Genomic DNA, 20155 nt, shown 5'->3' with positions numbered 1-20155 from the left:
ATGACACAGATGATAACACATTCAATAGTTTGAGTGACAATATCTCATGGAGTAACTGAATATGAAACTTGTATTTCTTACTCAATTTCATGAACTTCCATTGCAACATAATTGTTGATTGTGTTCTGAATACTAACATTTATTTCCTCTTTGCTTTTCAAACCTTTGTCCTGATTCACACACTGAGAATATTTCATAGAGGCTTGCAACTCACATCAGGAATTATAACATTGAACAATGAATGCTATAGTTTGTGTTGCCATTGCCTCACAATGAAATACACCCATATTGCTGGCTTTTCAAAAAATGATCTTTTCAACATTTTCACAGATTGATTCAATGGAAAAAATGACTTAAGTTACTGCACATAAAAAAGGACATAACTGGGGCTGCCATGTAAAGATGGATGAAGTGGTGCTTGCTGAGATCTGCAATGTCTTGATTTTTGTACACTCCTGCAGCTGCACATCCTCAAAATCATCTGACATTGAGACAAAATTAATGTGTTGGTTGAAAAAAAAAAAAACATTACCACAGCTAACTGAGCAAGATAAGAACTGCATTCAATAGTGTGATTACAACTCTACACACAAAAACCTCCTTCCCACGCAAAGACATTTAGAGAACTTGATAACGGTCAAAATGGGAAGTGCAGCTGCAAAAAGTAAAGCAGCATCAGAAGAGATGAAAGGGTATGTTTTAGTCTTCATGCTGTCACAGTCATACTGTATAAATATGTTTTCCTTTTAATGTGATGCAAGATATTCTTATGAAAAGGAGGATTTAATATAATTTGTCATGGTTTGTACATCAATGTTGTTGGCAAGAACACTGAATGTTAACTTTTGGATTGTTAACTGAATATATAATGTTATATTCAGGGGTTGCTACTTTGCTGAAATTGTATTTAAATTACCGGTGTAAAAATCTACTTAAGTAGAATTAAAAGTAGCTAATTTAAAATGCATTCAGCGATTTATTCTAAAAGGCAGAGAGGACAAAGTTGAAAGTAGATTATTTTAATTGGAAAATTAATTAAAGTAAAGCCAGATTACTCTTCTCTTCTCGGCTGACTGGCTGTTCACTGTGGATGGCTCCACATTTGGCCAACTTTGGACAACAGTCTAGTTTCTGATGCAGTGCTTATGGAGAGCCTAGAAAATGCTACTTTGTAATGAATGTGATTTAAAATTCAGCAAAGTACAATACTTCAGTCAAAACACACTTAAGTAAAAGTAAAATTACTGATTTCAAAAAATAATCTACAATTAATTACAACTACTATTAAACAAAAAAGCTACTCAATTACAGTAACAGGAGTAACTATATTTATTATTTATTAAATATAGTTTAATATTTAATAAGGGCATTAACTTTAAGAGCGATAGCCTTTTCATGAAGAAATCCTTGAACATTCAGTGCTTTGTCTCTTTAACACACTTCTATACAAGAAACAATAAGACTGATCATTCATTACAGCCTCAATGTGATTCCTTGTCAACTTCCTCATAATGCAGTGGGTTTTCTATGTCAAAACATTTTTTCTAGTTGGACTCCTGTGCAGCTTGTGTAGGGGAACTGTACAGCGAAGATGGTGCGAACTTCTCTGTTCTTGCTTCTGCTCAGCGCCTCGGCCTGCTGGGGTTTTGGCTTTAAGGGCTGCTCTCAGAACTACCCAGCCGGGGAAACCATGTGGTGCTTCAACAAGAACATCGCCAACCTCTCTGAAGTCACTAGCATGATCCCAGAAAACATAACGGCAGTCAACCTGTGCAAGAACAGGATCAGGACCATCCCCTCTGGATGCTTCAGACGCTTGCTCAAGCTCGCAGACCTGAACCTGAGCCAGAACCAGCTGGTCTCTCTGAGAGGAGGAGAATTCAGAGGACTGAAGCGCCTGGATCGTCTCAACCTGACCTGCAACAACATCTCACACATCCACCCCGATGCCTTCGATGAACTCACCAGCCTACGAATCCTCCTTTTAACCCATAACCAAATTGTCAGAATCTTGCCAGGTTTTTTTCGTTTCCTCCCTGGGATTCAAGAAGTGGATCTGTCTCTGAACAGGCTGAAGACTTTCAGCTGTGGAGAGTGTGGCGTCTCCTCCACTCTTAAGCGGCTATATCTTTTAGCAAACAACATCCAGAGGTTAAACGTGAGCGGGTTCCCTGCTCTTGAGTACATCAAGCTGTCCAACAACTCAGAGCTGGAGCTCCAGGCCGATGTCTTTGCCTACAACCCCAGGCTGAAGAGTCTGCTTCTGAAGGGGACTAAAGCAGAGGTGCTGGCAGGACTCTCTGTGGAGACCAAGAGGAATCTTTCTTGGGTGACGTTTTCTGTGTTTGTGGAGAAATCCTCTTTCACCATCTGCGGATTGCTGAAAGGAATGGACCAACTTGAGAGAGTGGAGGTACATGTAATTGTTATGCAGCATTTCTTTCCTCATTATTATACAACATCTATTTATAGTTCTTATAATGTGTGCTTTAACTCTGCTATGAGAATCAGTTTTAAATGAATCTAATGTGACTTTAATAACTTGATTCAGGTTGACCTAAGAGGATCCAGGTTTCCGCAGCATAACTCCAGTCTCCTGGACTGTGCCACTCCAAAAATGGTTGTTATTGAGAATGCTAACCTGGGGAATGTTGCCCGGTTGGCGGTGGCCACGAGGAACACCAGCAGACTTGATCTCAACAACTGTGGGTTGAAGGAGATATCTCAAACTACATTTGATGGCTATGAAGGCCTGAAAACGCTACAGCTGAATCGAAACAAGCTAGCCATTCACCCGAATACATTCAGAGACCTGATCCACCTCGACTTTTTAGCTTTTGACCGAAGCAAAATACGCGAACTGGACCCTAACTGGTTTGTCCCTCTGAAGAAGCTGACTCGCCTGTCTATCCTGAAAAACGAAATCACTGAGCTCACACCGAAGATATTCAGTGCCCTCACCCACCTTCAGCAGCTATACTTGCAGTTCAATCTGCTAAAATACATCACCAACCAGCCCTTCTGTAAACTGTGGAGACTAGTGAAGCTCAACCTCAGTTTGAACATTATCGATTTCATTGAAGAGGGCTCCTTCCAAGACCTCAGAGAACTCAGGTATTTAGTATTATTTATTCTGCTTGTGCATGTGTATGGTTGTGCATTCATCCAACTGTCCTCTCTGTCCATCCAATTATATATATATACTGTACATCCATCCATCCATCCTGTAGATACCTGGACCTAAGTGGGAACCGCATCAAGAGGCTGACACCATCCATTCTATCAGGCCTAGTGAGTTTGAGCGGACTCATTCTGTACAACAACCGCCTCTATTTTAAGCTGTATGAAACTCCTTTCATCAACCTGACTTCTCTGAAGGTATGACCAGTTTCTTATAGTCATTATGCACTTCATGATTGGCAGTAGAAATGTAATGCATTGCAAGTATAGATCTATTTGTCTGTCGGTCTCATTAACCACATGTTCACTTTGGAGGTATTGGAGTTGAACTACCAGGGTCCCGGTGGCCGTGGCATTGGGTATATTGGACCGCATTTCTTTGAGGGTCAGCGGCGACTTGTCAGTCTTGCCATCGGACACAGCATCATGGGTGACTTCCATCCCGACGCCTTCGTTCCTCTGGTCAATCTGACGGCTCTGTACATAGCTGGCATGGTTATGAGCAAGACCAACCTGAGTGCAGTGCTCTTACCTCTCAAAGGGCTGAAGAAGCTGACTCTTTACAGGGCCGACCTGGACGCTCTGCCTGCTAACCTGCTGCCCCCAGGGAATTCACTGGAGATCCTGAAGGTCCAGTCTAACCACCTCCACACTATGGACAAGCCGCTGTTGGAAGCTCTGCCAAGGTACAGAGGCCACTGAAATATCTAAAGCAAATAGTTCTCAAAGGAGAATCAGCTACCAACAGAATTGGTCATTCAGGACCTCAACAAAACTTCTCAGTAATTTGATTTGGGTCTGAAACCAGATTGTAGCTTCTCATATAGGCCTACACCATTAGAAGCGGTTAATGCCACAGTCGAAGGCCTGTTCTTTTGATCAATGGGAACAACAGTGGCCTGGGGGCTCGGTACTCTACAGCGATTTTATAAAATGTAGTTTAAAAATACCGCTGAGTTGACCAGCACAAGTCTTAGGTACCTCCCTAAGTACATTATATGGATCTGGGCCCTCAAAAAACTCAAATTCCTGTACAGTAAAGTCTGTTTCAGGACCAGTTGTCATCTTGTCATCATGTTGAAAATCAGGACGCAAATAAAAACTATCCAGTTCATTGACTGGTTGTGTGTTTGAGTTAAAACCGTGCAGGCTCACCATCCCACTGTTTTTCTGGTTATGTGACCCTGTCATCAGGTTGTTGCTAAGATGAGCCTCTATCATCTCTTGATATTTATTCTTGCCTTCTTAATTTCCGACTTTACCTCCTTTCTTGCTTCCCTTAGAAGCAAGACACAGGCCAAACTCCAAAACACTGACTTTAGGATGTAATTTAAGCAAATCAGTAACCTTTGTGTTTGTTTCCAGATTGCGTTTCTTGGACATCAGCGACAACCCATTTGCCTGCACCTGTGAAAACGCCTGGTTCAAGACCTGGGCCGTCCATAATACTCACACACAGGTAGTAGAAGCTACAGACATTGTTACATATATTGAGAATTACTTAATTCCAAAAAATGCATATAACATTTCAACGCTTCGGTCTATAAGACCTTCCTCAGGTATACAAAAAAATGTGTCGGCTAATTGATCCATTGGCACCACTATAAATGTCAGGTAGAGTACACGTGTTTTGAATACCTGAGGAAGGTCTTACAGACCGAAACGTTGTATGCATTGTTTGGAATAAAGTAAGTTTAATCAGTGTACAGGACTTGTTTTCCTATTGGTCTAAGGCTGGCTCCATTAGTCCCTTTGCACCTGTCTCCAAGACTTTAAGCCAAGTGTGTGGTAGCTTTTCTTCTCAAATGATACATTTCTCTCAAGTTTTAGGCCTAGTGGAAAATCTGATGGCAGTTTCATTCATTTCGTTCCCTCCAGGTGTCCTACCTGTACGACCTCCGCTGTGACAACAACAGGAGGTCGCCCTACCTGTGGCAGTTTGATGATAAGGCCTGCTCTTATGACCAGATGTCCTACGCTCTCTTCATTGCCAGCTCTGTGATAGACGTGCTGTTTGTATGTGTGTGTCTGGCCTGGCACACACAGGGCCCCACCCTGCGCTACCTGGCGCTCGTCCTCAGGGCAAAACTCAGAGGACGGAGGGGGGTGCAGGGGGCCAACTTCCGGTATGACGCCTTCATCTCCTACAGCTCCAGGGACGAGGCCTGGGTGATGGGACAACTGCTGCCCCGGCTGGAGAGGCCGGCTGCCGGTGGGCCGAGGTTCAGGCTGTGCCTCCACCACCGAGACTTCCGCCCCGGCAGCGCCGTTATGGAGAACATCGAGGCGGCCATCTACAGCTCCCGCCACACCATCTGTGTGGTGACACGTCACTTCCTGCGGAGTGAGTGGTGCACGATGGAGTTCCAGCTGGCCAGTCTGAGGCTTCTGTGTGACGGCAGTGATGTCCTGCTGCTGGTGTTCCTGGAGGAGATACCAGAGCACTGCCTCTCTCCATACACACGCCTGCGCAAGATCGTACGCAAGAAGACCTACCTCCTCTGGCCTGGAAACACACAGGAGCAGGACGCTTTCTGGGTCAGACTGGTAGATGCTTTGAGAGAAAATGAGGAGGAAGAGGAGGAGGAGGAAGGAGGAAGAGTGGATGAGTTGGCTAGGCTAATTGGCTAGACTTAAAGCTATTTCAATATGAAGAAGTTTGACATGAGAGATTAAATATGCCTTGGCTTTTTTAAGTGAGGCAGCCAGTTAGGATAGAGCTTTAGTTTAGGAGCTGTCTATGGACAAAACGAAATTTTAATATTCTTTGCAAATATGGAAAAACAGAAATTAATATTAAGCTGTGTGTCAGAGATCTTAATCAAGAAAACTGAATTTCAATAGGGAAAACTGAATTTGAAAATTAAGTTAAATTCAATACCATTCAGTTTCAAGCAATTGCGTCCCATTTCGTCCCATAGAAGATGTCACTTGGCCCCAGCATGTATTACAGAGCTTTCAACTCCCTGTCTAGAGCAATCTGTAGTCTTCGACCTTTAGACAAAACTCTTCACTCTTCCTGTTCTAGATTGAAGACAAAAGGTGATTTTACATTTGCAATCTGGGCCACTAAACCTATAGGTCCCAACTTGCCTAAAATAGACTTAGCAATATCTTAACTCTGTTAAGAAAAGTTCTTTAAGATAAGTTTTTTTTTTTTAAATATAGAACTATCATTATCATTAACTGGGGACAAAGTTTTATGTCTCCATCTGCTGCTCAAGTCTGTTACTGCCAACTCACTCCAATACCATGTTGATTGTCACTGAATAGTGATCATAGTGATTATTGTTATTACTTATTTTATAGTCAATTTGTTTTGAGACAATAATAAGTTTTGTTACTTTCATTAGTTGTTAGTAAAGCAAGGAAGGATGGTTGCTGTTCCACTGAGTTGAAATAAAGGAGCAGTGTTCCTCTACAGTGCACTGTGGCAAAAACAACTACCACGATTAACTACTTTCTAATGCAGCATAAACATCATTAAACTCCTTCATGGTATTAAATTGTGTCATTTCTCATCACAGATGTCTACTGCAATGTATCAGGGATTTCCATAATTTCAGGACACCAGAGTTTGAGATTAGGAAACAGGTTCAGAAGATTCAGAAACACTTCATTTATTTGACATTATACATTCAAATGAAAATAAAAAATATTCATATATATATTTAATATAGAGCTAGTAAGCAAGGTACAAGTTTAAAACAAAACACAGAAGTTTTCCGTGTGGCATATATATACAAGGCGTGATCTGAATACTATACAGTGTGTATCCATAGCTGCACAGGTTTCATGGATGTGTATATTCTTCACTCAGTTGAGGCACAAAGACTATTTCAAAGACAGATTTCAGTGAGAGGTCAGGGATTGGGCCAAGTGCTTCAAGACCGCCGCTTACAGTAAAACATTTCAATCTCAACACCTAAACAGTAGGACTTGCAAAGCAAAGCTTATTAATGTTAAGAGTTCCACAAAAGCATAAAGTAGGAAAATGAGGCAAAGTGATCATTCTGCAATTCAAATTACCATACAGTCATGCAAAGTCCTAAATAGTGTCAATTTTTTTGAGATGAAATTCTCACACCAAACTCAAAACTGAGCAAACTCAAATTCATGTTGTAAGAGATTAAAAATAAAAAAAACCTCAGTATCACTAACAAGTCACGGTTGTTTACCATATTTGACAGAAGTCATGATGTTTGGTTGCACTGCAATAATAGACTTGAAGTCACTACACCAATTTGAGACAAATAAAAGAAACAGCTTCCTCAAGTAGTCAAGTGATAAGTGCAACCCCCCCCCCCCTCTGTACCCCTTCACACACAGACACTCATAATTTTATAAATCTCTCATACATCAATCAGCAATATAAGCATCACATTTTTTTCCACTATCAATCAAACCATAGGTATAGTACAGCAGATGCCCCAACAATCAATGGCAAACCATACTCTTCCACATATCCAGTAGTTATGTACAACACAACTGGTGCAACATAAAACACATAAACAAAATTATTAGATATAGAAATTGTAACCAAAACAATAAAATACAGCAGATATTTAATTAATTCATACTGGGAAATATATATTATTCATACCGTGTATTGCTGTCTGTTTTGGCATTTTGGTGGATCAATAAAAAAATAAAATGCTGTCACTTATCCCTCTCAAAAGGTAACACAGCTTAAGCTTGACACTTATCCACCTTGGACAGATTCCATATTAAGGTTATTAAAGAAAACTTACACAGGATTGATTCAGTTATGTAAACTAAAATGAAGAGACTTTTTTCCAAGAATACAAAAAAAAAAAGTGACAACTTTTCATTACGAACAGAGAAGCAGCCAGTCCAGGTTTAGAATTGATACTGATAGATTTTGTCCATTTGCTGTAAGAGTCTCCGCCTGATGGTGGCATGGCCTTAACAATCTGACCAAAAACCAAGGCTAGCAAAGAGAAAAGAAACTTCAGATTCCCAATATTCAAATCTTTCTGGAATCCTTTGCCTCAAATAGCTTCATGCGCTCCTGCACAGTTAGTCCCTCTTTTAGGCTCTAGAAGAGAGAGAGAGAAAGAGAGAGAAAAGAAATGTTATTGATATTTAACTGATGATAAGGGCTCATGTGGGCAGAGAAGAACATTCAGAAAACAAACCAGGAAATTTGTCAATTGCTTTGGAAGACATATTTTCTTCCTCATTGCAGGTCTCAACTTAAGATGTGCAGGAAAAAGTGTTATTGTTGGAACAAAGTCGTGCAAATTGCCACACCAGAGATAACTGCAAACAACCATGATGTGCATACAGTATTTCTGGAGTACAAATACCTTCCACCATTGAAGACACAAAAGACTGACAAACTGACCAAAGACAAACACACTTCACAGAAAAGGTTATTTCACATCAATAGAGCATCACAAAGTTAGAGCGTCTGAGATGTCTCGCATAAAAAAAAAAAGACAGCTGTCATTTCTGTATATCATGCATGTTGAGACAGTTCATCGACGCACTTGTTGGGTAAGACTGATATTCCCCAGCTATCACTGCTGACCCAAACAGTGGTGGCTGCAGTGAAATAGGGGTGGCATGTCATTAAATCTTACTAGAACTAAGGTTGACTGCTCCAGTAGGTTTACAGTATATTGCGAATACATTTCATTGGCTGTTGCAGAGATTTTTAAGTGTACAGTTTTTTCAGGGAGGAATGTAACCAGGTGGGCTTTCGCAGGACAGTTTATTTTTTAGGCATTGTCTACAAACCTGATTTGCTAATGACCGCAACTGTGATATTTTTTGGACGTGTGGGACACTACAATCAACTCTTGGTGGTGGTGCAGGTTGGGGTAGAGGGGAGATCATGCGAGGTGGGGTAGGGCATGCTTGCTCTAGGGTCATGCTATACCTACAGCACATCTTGGGGCAGGGGGGGAATCACCCCACAATGGGAGTGTCAGCTATCCCATGAGACCTGTTCAGTGACAGACTGATGGACAAAAAAGACAGATGACAAACTTACAAGACAAACAACTTACATAATCACTTCCTAACCCATTTTAAAACAGCAAAACTGGAAGCCTTCCAAAAAGCAACAAAGATACATGGAGAAACAACCTTGATGCAACTCGAAATATTTTGCGGATTTTGGGAAGTGGCCTATAGAGGCGAGCACATTGCCAGACTAACAATTAACAAGAATGAAGTCAAGTCTGCACACTGAAAGCTCAACACATCACCTCACTTTGTGCAAACAAACAGCAATGGTAGACTTAAGAATGTGTGGATTTTACTCCATTCATATGTTTTGGATTTGAGACAATGTGTCAGTATTTGGGAAAGAAAAACAGGTAAAATTTGTCCAACTAGTCTCTCACCTTTGACCTTAAACCTCTTGTTTGCTTGGCGATCGTTGATCGTTCTTTTTTCAAGAAGTCTGGATTACTTTTTGATTTCATGATATCTAAAAAAAAAAATAGAAAATGAACATATTAATGGAATATTACTTTTGGGCAAAATGACAATAACTTAAAGTAACAGAATGAAATCACCATGTTGACACAAGATATTAACAGTATTTAGTTTTTCAAAACTATAAAAATTAAATTGTGTTTTCCTAATAGGAAAATCAAAATGTCATAGTTTTGTATTAACCATATCCAGGTGTGACGGCTCCATCTACAGTCCTCTCCCCAAGTGCTTCTGTGGCAACGAGCAGTTTCTCCTTCAGTTTACTGATGTCGCAGTCTGCCTTTGCTTTCACAATGCTGAGCTCTGTGTAGATGTCCTTATATTTGTCTGTGGCATATTTCTTATCCTGATGAGATGAGAAATCAGTGAAAAGGCAACTCAATTTTTGGTATTTTGATAAGAGAACCTGAAAATGTGGCTTGAAAGAATGATGTATATTTCCCATACCCTTAAAGCAGACTGCAGTTCATCTTTCAAAGAGTGGATTTCCTGTTTAAGATATTGGATCTCCGACTCTTTAATTCGTAGCAACACCTAAAAATGGAGAGGAAAAGCTCAGATTAGAGAGCAAAACCTTGATGTATATGGGTTGTGTGTGGGGTGTGTGTGTGTGTACATACCTCTAGTTCATAGACATCCTTGCCCTGGGTAAGCGGTGACAATGCGGTTTCACCACTGAAGCAGGAGCGCATTCGAATGATCTCTGCACTCAGTCGGTTATTTAATTCCTGTGGGGCACAAAGATGTCAATTTTTGTCTGTAGAAAGGAAGGTGTTTGTATGTGTGTGTGTGTGTGTGTATGTGTTTTTAACCTGGTTGTGTGCGTTGAGCTCCTGGTTCTCCCTTTGACACTGCCTGAGGGCCTGCCTCTCGGCCTCCAACGCCTGGGCCAGGTGAGCGTTCTCCAGGCATTTCTGGGAATACTGCTCTGACAAAACCTCCAGCTCCCTCTGGATGGACTGCAGCTCCTCCCTGGACAGTTGATACAACATGATATCAATTCCCATTTCATGTCACATTACCAAATATATTACAGCTTTTACCCAGCCCAGAAGAGAGTGGACCCTTTCATGTCACAGTGACCATTTCCTAAAAGCCAGTTAACAACATTCCAAGTATAGGGTGCTCCAGTTACTCGACCTCAAACAACCTTATGGGTGGGGCAAGCTCATGCACCGATCGGAAGACCTAGATTTAGTTTCTGCTATGAGTCCAGTTGTCGAGAAAGAATTGGTGGATGGATAAAATCAAAACTATCCAAAAATACACAGTTTGCACAACTCCATACCTCCACAATCTTGAATAATGATGAAAATTCCATGTTCCATTTCTACAAGACCATTGCTCATGTTTTTTACATTTGCCCTACTGCAACTGAAAGCTACCCTGCTTCTCATTCACACAGATAAACACAGTCTAGTGGTGTAGAAAGTTATGTTCTTGTCAGAAAACATACTCATATTGTAAGCGAAGCTCATCAATGTCAGAGTTCAGTCCACTCAGTTGGGAGCGCTGGGTCTTCTCCAGTTCCTCCTTGTGTGCATTCTTCATAGCTTCAATAGCTGGATTAAAGATAGATCACACACGATTATGTCAATCTTGTTTAAAAGAGATTATATCAATTACAGTTGGTAATACAGTTGGTTTCTTTACCAGCAATTGTGGCTGCAGTTTCCTCAGCCAACAGTCTCTCTCTTTCTTCCATGAGTTTAGAGACCTCCCTCTGGTGCTGCCTCTGGATGTCCTCTATGACCTTCTGGTGTGTTTCCTCCATTGCTGCAAAGCCACGTTCACATGTGGCCTAGGGGACGGAAGGGTTAACATGCTGTCATCATGAAAATCCCCTGAATTTTCCACTTATCAATTAACTATATTCTAATTTGTGACTACGACTTCAGTGCAATATCTGTTAACAGCTCACTAGGCTACATGGTGCATTATTGACAAGCTCAAGCAAAATCACATTGCAGGAAGCCATGCAAGCTTTTTATTAACTAAAGCCAAGCTAGGTTAGTAAGAGAGCGAGTTAAGGCAGTAAATTTATTTTCCTGAGAGGCTGCATTTCGTCACTGACAGACTGTGGTTCAGTCTATTTCTGAAGGTGGGAAATGAGTACAGTCTACTGATGCCTAAATGAAGAGGCAATGATGTGGTGAAAGTGAGACATGCAGGTGAGAATTATTGTTTTACTCATTAGGACCTAGGACTTAAGTGATGACATACTGCTGTGGATAGTTTTGTTTTTCATTAAGTAAAAGCTATGAACAGTTATAATCACATTACTGGTTACAAGCAAATTGATATAATCCAAGATGCAGTTTCTAAATGAACAATAATTTCTCAATTTATGCCATTTTCCAATTTCAATTCCTCCTTGAAGATTAGTAATGGCCTAATATGGAATGATGAACACTACTGTTTGTTTGAAGGACAAAAGCAACCAAATATTTTGCTATTTTACTATTCTACTACTCATTCATAAAAAAAAAAAATACTAAGGTAAAATGAAAGAGCAAAAACCTTAAGACTTTCAAAGTCTCTCTGGTATTTCTCTCTCAGGCTGGCCACATCTCCTTCTAGGTGCTTGTTCTCCAGTTCGTCCCTCATGGTGTTCATCTGGGTCTCCAGCTCCTGGATCCTGTCCTTCAGAACCACCATGGGGTCCACCTCTGACATGGTCTGTGCTTCCTCCCCCTTCCCCTGCTCCTCCTCTTCCATTGGTGCTGCGGCCTCATCACTCTGGGGTGAGTGGGAGACCTCAGGGTATTTCTTGCCCTGCTGGTGCTCTTGGATACAGCGAATGGTATCCATATACTGGGCATGCAACTTCTGAATCTCCTCCTCATGGATATGCTGGAGCTCACAGATCCTCTCCTGGAACTGCTCCTCCAGTTTCCTCACGTGGCCCTCATGCCGCTCCTCCATGGTGTCCATATCCACCAGCAGAACCTCTAGCTTTCGTTGGCTGTCAGCTGTGGTCTCCATGAGGGCCAGCTCTGTGGAGGCACGGCCCTGCTCTGCTTGGCTTAGCTCTTGCTTGTGCCTCTGCCTCAGCTCTTCAGTCTCCATATGGAATTGCTCCTCCAAGTGGGCAAGTTGCTCCTGCTGCTGGGAGAGCTGGTTCACACGTTTTCCGATTTCACTCTTCAGTGTTTGGTTCTCCATCTGGAGAGTGGCCACTGTTTGCGTGAAGCTCAGGTGCTCCTCCTGCAAGGATGCTTTGAATTTCTCTTGGATGGCAATGACATTGCGGGCATGCTCCTGGACAAGAGCATCCATGTTTTGACCTGCCTGTTGACACCGACCCAAGTCCCGTTCATGCATGGCTCGTAACCTGCAGGCAACATAAGCCACTTGAGCCTGGATAAGAGCTTCGCGCATACAAAGGGAGCTACTTGTGAAATTATGTGTAGCTTGGTGCCCTGCGAGAGAACGGATCATGTTGGCCACTCCAGGATGGTTGCCACCACTCTCCATCTCGTGAGCATATCTATGAAGGATTGCTGCCTGTCTTTGAAGCTCGGCAGCCAGGCTGTCTTGTGCATTTTGCAGTGACTCAATAGAGTCAACACTGCAAGATGGCATGTCTCCAGCCAATTGTCTATCTATGATTTCCTCTGCCAGGTCTCTGGCCTCTTCCATTTCAATCTGCTCCATATAGGGAGCAAGTTCAGGAGGACGAATATCAGCTAACCTCTGTTGACTAAAACCAAAGTTATTTCTCACTTCTTTGATTACGTTTTTCAAATCAGGCCTTTTGAAAGCTTCAAAAATTGCTTTCAAGGCCAACTCCCTTTGTTGTAGGTTATTATGGGCTTCGGCCAGCTCCCTTTTGAGCATTCTGAATTTTTCCTCATAGAAAACTTTGAGGTTTTGAATAGAGTAAGCTAGTTCAGCTTTAATGAAGGTGTTTAAGATAACTGTGGCATCAATATCTGCATCAGCTGAAACTCCGCCCTCTCTTGATTTAGCAACATTCGAATGTTCACATTCTGTCTCTGCTTTCTCCCGTTCTTTCCAAAATGCACTCTCCAACATCAACTTCCTGGTCAAGACATCAGCATAAACTATAGCCAAGCAATCTTCATCACCTCTTTTAATGTTCTCGATGTCTTCCCATATCTCAGCAAGACCTTGTAGCAGGTCAGACTTTGAATTTTGTATTAACAAAGCCATCTTGTTCAAAACAATTGCCTCAAAAGACAGGGTTTTGGCAAAGAGGCGCATTGTTTCTTCATCTAAGTCCTTGCTATTAAGAGTCTCTTGGGTTTGATTTTGATGGACCCCTAGTGAGGGCTCTTCCAAGGTCTTTTCCCCTTGTCTGATGTACAATGTTGCATTGAACAACTCATTCTCTATCTCTGACAAGGAGTGCAACTGTGAATCGGTGGTCTCATGAGAGCCACTGAGAATAGCCCTGACTTTCTCTCGACTTGTTTCCACACACACTAGGGCCTTGGCATACTCGTTATTGGCAGCACTAATCTGACACCCACTTCCACAACTGGGTTCTGTCTCTTGGTGAGGTTTATCATCCATCTCCTTTAGATCAGTCATGGACAGGTCTTCTACTTGGACAGCTCTTTGCTCTGCAAGGTTCTGTGTGAGGTTTCTTAGCTTTTCCTCAGTGGCCAGCAGTTTAGTCTCTAGGGCATGTATGATGGAGATAAACTTCTCTGGATCACTCGTGTAATGGAATGTGATATCAGAGGAGCTTGTTCCTACAGTTGGACCGACATCTTGGCTCACATCTTGGTTAACTTTCTGGCTTGTATCTATAAAGGTGCTGCTCACATGACTGGAGTCCAGGCCCTCTAAGTTGATGTATTTTTGGCACTGAATGCTGGAAAAACGTATCCTTGGCCTCTTAGCCTGAGACTCCTTATCATCTGAGGAGTTTGTTGTCTTGGATGGAGTGTCAAAGGCAAGTGACAGTTCTGTATTTGTTGGCAAGGAGGGTGAGGTCGTAACCCTTTCCTGTGTGTGCTGTTCTGGGATTCGCTGCCTTTCCATGCGGAGGCCAGCGTACCCCAACTGCAGGGCATTGAGGTGCTGCTCTAGCTCTGCAATACGGTCCTCTGCAACCACAAGCTTAGCTTGCAGATCCCTTTCAGCACTGCAGGGCTCAACCTTATCTAAGAGGCTATTACTTATTTGACAGAGAAGCTCCTCCTTAGCTTGCAACTTCTGTTCCGTCTCCTCCAGGCTGTTGCCAAGTGCAGTCATCTTAACAAGGGCCTCTTTCAGGTCATTGTCCTTGCGTTCCACCAGCCTCTCGTACATTTCCTTAGTCTGCCGGATCTCCTCCTCTTTTTCTCTGAGGAACTGGCTCATCTTCTGGAACTCTTCAGAAGCCCTCTCATAAGAGTGTTCAAGGGTGTAGTAATCAGCTTCTTCCGTTTCCAGACGATTACGGAGCTTGTTCACCTCGCGGTCTGCCTCTGCAATCTGGTTGAGAAGCTCCTGACAGTGGCATGTGAGATGGCCTTTCTCTTCCTCTAGCCTACGGACACTCTCTCTCAGTTTCTCAACCATACCAGTCTTCTGGGCCAGTTCCTCTTGCAGCTTCAGCACTTCCTCCCTGCCCTCTTTTCCTCCTAAGGCCTGCCTCCCTCTTAACAGGGTCTCCACCTGCTGCTCAGCCTCCAGCAGTCTGTCGTCAATCTCTTTCCGTACACTTTCAGCTTCAGCTAATCTTCTACTCAGGCTCTGTCTTTCCCTCTCATGATTCTCTTGTATGCTATGCTGCTCCTTCCTCAGGCGCTCCTCCTTCAGTGCCTGACCCTCTTCAGTAGCGCATAGTCTGGCAGTCACCTCCTGTAGCCTCTCTTGGAGCCTCTGTACCTCCCTCAGGTGGTCCCTCTGCAGGGCCTGCTGACGTTCCAGGTGCCTGAGGGCCTGATTTCTCTCCAAGAGGCTGGCCTCTACTTCACGGAGTCTGTCCTCGCTGTCCCTTAGCTGGGCACGTAGGGTGGCCTCACTGGATCCCCATTCCTCTTCCTGTTCCCTGGAACGCTCTTGCTCTAGCTTGAGCTCGTTACGCATGCGGGCCACAGCCTGCTCACTAGCTAAGATTTCAGCCATTGCAGAGGCCAGTTTAGCCTGCAGAGCCTGGATGTCAACCTCATGTCGGTCTACAGCGTCCTGGGCTTCGGTGTAGCTTCTCCTTAGTGTCTGAACCTGCTGCTGAGCAAGGTCCTGCTTGCGCTTCTGGGCCTCCACCTCACCCTGCAAATCTTGGTTGAGCTTGTGCAAGCGTTGCCATGGCACTCTGTGTGGTGAGGTGGAGGGGGGTGTTGCACTCTTGAAAAGATTGATGAGACAGTTTCATTAGTGACATCACCTCACTTCCCCTACCACATACGGAGAACCACATCTCAGGGGTAACCAGGGAAAAAAATGTTTTCTTCCCTTTTCCATTTAATGTTCATACCAAAACCTTTCTTTTGAGAAGCATTTTCCCAAGCTTTCACTGTGCTTTTTCAGAGATGACTTGGAAGTTGAAAAGTTTGAATGACAAAAAAATAAACTTAAAAGTGGGTGAATAATATAGAGATATAAACATGGATGTGAACTGACAGCAAAGCAATCAAGTGCTTATTTTAAGACCAACCCATAACTTCCTTAATTGCATTAAACTTGTGAACAGTGAATGTGATGTCATACAACAAAATACCCATCCTGCCTGTTCTATAATCTCATTTAAAAAATATAATAACATGTGCATGATGTATAAAGGAATTAGTTAAATTATGCAATTCCAAAACACCCAAAAGCATGCACAAATCAAGCTTGGAAAAGACACACAGACAAAGCACAGATGAACAGAGAGAAAAAGCACAGCGCAAGGCTTCTTGATCAAGTTTCTTACCTTGAGCATATCAGTCCAAATCAATTATTTTCCCAGGAGATGTGAAACTCCGTAAAACAGTTAGTGAAAATTCATGCTAAGAACACCACAACCATGCATATCAGTTTTAGAGACTAAGCACCCACACCTGTTAGTAGAATTTCATACAAGTTACAGTAGCCACACAAATCTACCATGAGCCAGTACACTGTATTACAATAATACATACAGTACAACATTTACAGCTTTGTATTGTATTTGACCAGTACATTTATTCTATTTTACAAAGTCTGCAAACCATTCCAAACATACAAAAGATTCCCTTGCCTAAAAACATGTTACAATGCTTTTTGTTCATGGTGTCAACTATTCAATACCAAATGAATCCTCTCTAATGGATGGTGAGTGTGGTACCTGCAGTACATAGCCCTCCCTGGCACTTTGTTCTCTCCCTCTTGCATCTTCCAGTTGTTCCTGTAAAAGATTGTTCTGTTGCTGCAGTCGGTCCAGCTCCTTTTGCTTCTGTCCCAGCTGAACAAAGTACCAGGTACAAAAAAAATGAATGAATGACAGAAGATGCAGTACCATAGTATCATACCATTAGTACCATAATCATACTGTATCTGAACATGTTCGGGAAACATACCTCTTTGTCTAGAAGGGCAGCAAGTTCATGTGCAGGCAATCTATCAGAGTTAACAGAGTTTCCTATATTTGTACTGATGGGCACTTGCTTCTCTTCTCTTAACGGTGTTGTCTCCACCTGATGCCAGCGCTGCTCAATCTCTACCTGGACATCTGAGGTCCTGTTACCCTTCTGCCCACTCTTTTCTTCACTGGGGTCAGTGTGCATGGCTGTAGGGTGGTCTACTTCCATCTTCCCCTGGTCCTGACGTTCAGAAGTCCATGGCTGCACCCCAGATGTAGTGTTTAATGTGGTAGTCATGGTAACCGTAACAGTATTTGGCGTGTGGGTTGCACTGGTTGTGGTGTGCTGCAGGATGCCCTTCCTTTCCTCGAGCCAGCGTGCTCGCTCCTTTTCTATCTCTGCAGTTGCCACGGAAAGTGGTTGAGAACCTGAGACAGAGGAGGTCTGGGGAGAGGAGGTGTTAGAGATAGGAGAGGATGCTGAGGAGGAAGGGGATGAGGAGGAACAGCAAGAGGAAGTGGTTGTGGAGGATGATGACGGAGAGCTGAGGTCGACTGTGTCCGCTCTATCCCTCATGGACTTTTCTGTCTGTCCCGCTTTGAACTCAGACCAGTCGTAGGTCTTGGAGCGGCCCTCTCGTCTGCGCTCACGAACCCGACTTTTGCGTGGCTCAGAGGCCGGCACAGAGACACTGCTACCAGCTGGCTGTGTGTGGACATCCATCTTGGGGGCCTCAGGACTGGGGCTGGGCTCAGTGGAGGCCTGTGGACATGGCTCCAACACCACTTGCCCTTTTACCTTCTCCTCAGGGAGGGATCTGAGGGGATAAGAACAAAAACCAAAAACAAATAAAATAGTTAGACCGGATGGCTTAAACCACAACCTGATGATGAATGCCAACATTTCCATCAGCTCAAGCTACTCACATTACTATTACATAAAGCCTTGATGGACAAACCATTAGTGCATACATTTTTGGCAGTGCAGCATACTACTACAAGCGAGATTAACTGAAAGGAATGTATCAAAGTCAAAGCATCTAAACATTCAACATTTTATTTGGCAAACTTTTGTAATTGCACATTGGGCTCAAAGCAGCTTTGGTGTTTCTCTTGGTGTCCACAGCTGTAGTCTGAGGCTCAGGCCTAATGGTTCTGGTGCAGTCGCCTGCCTTCAGCTTCTTTGTCCACTCCCGTTTATACAGTAGCTTTTGCAATTACTGCAATGTGTTCCCAGTAATCCGCACACTGCTTGGCACTTTTAGTGTTGAGGAGCAGAGCACTTAAAAAAAGTAGCCTGACCGAATAATCTATTTCCATCACGTTGTGTGGAGGTGGCAGGAGTGGGGGGTAAGGGGAAAAGGAGAAGGGGCACAGCCCCAGAATAAGGAAGAGGTGTCTGTGTGGCGTCTGTGTAGAAATGCCAAAAATATCACACATTCCCCCTGGAGAGAGCCGCCTGAGAGACAGACTTGCGCACAGCAAGGTGTCTGACTAATCGGTAAATGCAGCTCAAAGCATGTATACAGTACCATACGTACATGTGATGAGTCCTCTGAAAGGCAAGACTCAACATTAAAAACACTGACATAACAGTGTTAAAGTATCCAAAAAAACAAAACCCTCAGCTGAATACTTGATTGTTGTTACGGCTGCTTTGGAATATAGGAATGCAACAAAATACTTCTCTTCCCCAGCTGTTCCTTACTGTTAACTCAATGGCATTTTTTTCTTCTGTGTGTTGGTTTTGTGATTGTTATGTGACCACCTCCAAACATTACTCTGTGGATAGTCACATTATGACCATTATTATCAGGTAAGGTGGATCATTCTAATTGGCTGATATAGTAGCAGTGTGTGGGGCCTTCAAGCCTCTACAGTGGCACAACTGACAGGGAGACATTACTCAACAATCACATGACACAGGGTGGGACGACAAACACGCCGAGGCTGACATTGCTGAGCAATTACATCACTGTTTGAGGAGGGGAGATATTCAACACACAAGCACTCCAACCTGGGCTTCAGAACGGACAGTTTCAAAGAGACGTTTTTCCTGGAAGCAGGTTGGAAATACCAGTCGAGGGAGGAAGAGAGAAAGAGGAAAGAGAGGGCGAGGAGGAGAGAGAGATTAATGAGATAAAATAAGTGAGAAAAACAGTTATTATATCTGCCAGTGGTTGAGTGTTGATCCTCTTTGGGCATTACCGGGTGACATCAGGGGCGATAGTGGGCCGCACATTCTTCATGATGGCCTGAATCCAGTTGCGACGGATCCCAGAGGTCATGGCCGACAGAGTGCATGCCCCCTCCTTACACTGGAAACAGAGCAGGCATGACATTAGAATGACTGACAGGGATGAGACAACATGCCGATTTAAAAGACCTCTTACAGTGACCTTATTGCCAATTTTAAAATTCTAAGCCTAAGCTTTTCTGGTATGCAGCAGCATGGCTTTTCCCATTTCAGTTAGCAGATATCAGTTACTTCTCCTTAATTGATTGTAACCTATTCGATTGTAACCTATTCACTTGTAACGCTTACTTTCAAATATGTGGTGAGGTCATTGGAGGAGGGCTTTGATATAAATTAAACAGACACAGTTTTAAACTTGAATGGAAAACAAAACACAGTGGAGGACGGTTTTGTTCAGTGTGTCATACAATCAATCATTTACATACCACATTGCACCCAGTAATATCATCCCCTAATCTATATAAGTACTGTCTCTAATAGAGGTAGTACTTTACAAGAATCCTATCAAATATTTAGGCACCCCATTTATTTGATGCAGACAACAATGTGATGTTTTGGTTCTGCACTCAGATCAATTCTAGCCCCCCACCAGTCTGAACATGGAGCAGAGGGAGTAGTTATAAATACTGTAGTTATTAATTTCTCGTCACTAAACCCATGTTGTTCTCAGCCAAAGAGACAACGATCCTCTCTACAACTCTATTTCTGGATTCCCTGAGAAAATAGCCAGAGTAAGCTGCTTCAAGCCAATG

At 42.9% G+C, this 20155-nt stretch overlaps 2 protein-coding genes across 6 annotated transcripts in view; one reads left to right on the top strand and one right to left on the bottom strand.

The window, feature by feature from the left end:
• The first annotated feature begins 675 nt into the window (after positions 1 to 675).
• Positions 676 to 6021, top strand: LOC139918035 (uncharacterized). Of its 2 annotated transcripts, XM_071907291.2 has the most exons (7): positions 676 to 692; positions 1549 to 2413; positions 2552 to 3114; positions 3231 to 3378; positions 3496 to 3866; positions 4546 to 4639; positions 5059 to 6021. In XM_071907291.2, the coding sequence occupies exons 2-7, from the start codon at positions 1592 to 1594 to the stop codon at positions 5809 to 5811; spliced, it is 2751 nt and encodes a 916-aa protein (XP_071763392.2). In that variant the 5' UTR covers positions 676 to 692; positions 1549 to 1591; the 3' UTR covers positions 5812 to 6021. The 2 variants fall into 2 exon arrangements, with proteins under 2 accessions (XP_071763392.2, XP_078146902.1); XM_078290776.1 differs by lacking the exon at positions 676 to 692 and having other exon boundaries at positions 1462 to 2413.
• Positions 6022 to 6800: 779 nt separating this feature from the next.
• The window catches only part of mpripa (myosin phosphatase Rho interacting protein a), a 52424-nt gene continuing 39069 nt past the window's right edge, over positions 6801 to 20155 (bottom strand). For 2 of the 4 annotated variants that reach the window (XM_071907290.2, XM_078290744.1), the window contains 12 exons: positions 19355 to 19464; positions 17145 to 17964; positions 16913 to 17029; positions 11302 to 11449; positions 11105 to 11210; positions 10461 to 10620; positions 10269 to 10376; positions 10096 to 10182; positions 9832 to 9994; positions 9555 to 9640; positions 9090 to 9166; positions 6801 to 8239 (listed from right to left, as the gene is read on the bottom strand). In XM_071907290.2, coding sequence (XP_071763391.2) covers positions 9134 to 9166; positions 9555 to 9640; positions 9832 to 9994; positions 10096 to 10182; positions 10269 to 10376; positions 10461 to 10620; positions 11105 to 11210; positions 11302 to 11449; positions 16913 to 17029; positions 17145 to 17964; positions 19355 to 19464 — 1938 coding nt within the window. In that variant the 3' untranslated portion in view covers positions 6801 to 8239; positions 9090 to 9133. The remainder of the gene's footprint in view (positions 8240 to 9089; positions 9167 to 9554; positions 9641 to 9831; positions 9995 to 10095; positions 10183 to 10268; positions 10377 to 10460; positions 10621 to 11104; positions 11211 to 11301; positions 11450 to 16912; positions 17030 to 17144; positions 17965 to 19354; positions 19465 to 20155) is intronic. The other 2 variants (XM_071907289.2, XM_078290743.1) reach the window with 1 other exon arrangement.

Source organism: Centroberyx gerrardi, chromosome 20 (genome assembly GCF_048128805.1).
Source record: "Centroberyx gerrardi isolate f3 chromosome 20, fCenGer3.hap1.cur.20231027, whole genome shotgun sequence".
Taxonomy (NCBI): Eukaryota; Metazoa; Chordata; class Actinopteri; order Beryciformes; family Berycidae; genus Centroberyx; species Centroberyx gerrardi.
Note: the sequence above shows the minus strand (reverse complement) of the source record. Positions and strands in the feature narration are given on the sequence as shown.

Bases quoted from the DNA above. Each gene is read 5' to 3' on its own strand.
- LOC139918035 (XM_071907291.2), top strand. From the start codon at position 1,592: ATGGTGCGAACTTCTCTGTTCTTGCTTCTGCTCAGCGCCTCGGCCTGC. The intron at 2,414-2,551 runs GTACATGTAATT...AACTTGATTCAG, and splicing joins ACCAACTTGAGAGAGTGGAG to GTTGACCTAAGAGGATCCAG. The intron at 3,115-3,230 runs GTATTTAGTATT...TCCATCCTGTAG, and splicing joins CAAGACCTCAGAGAACTCAG to ATACCTGGACCTAAGTGGGA.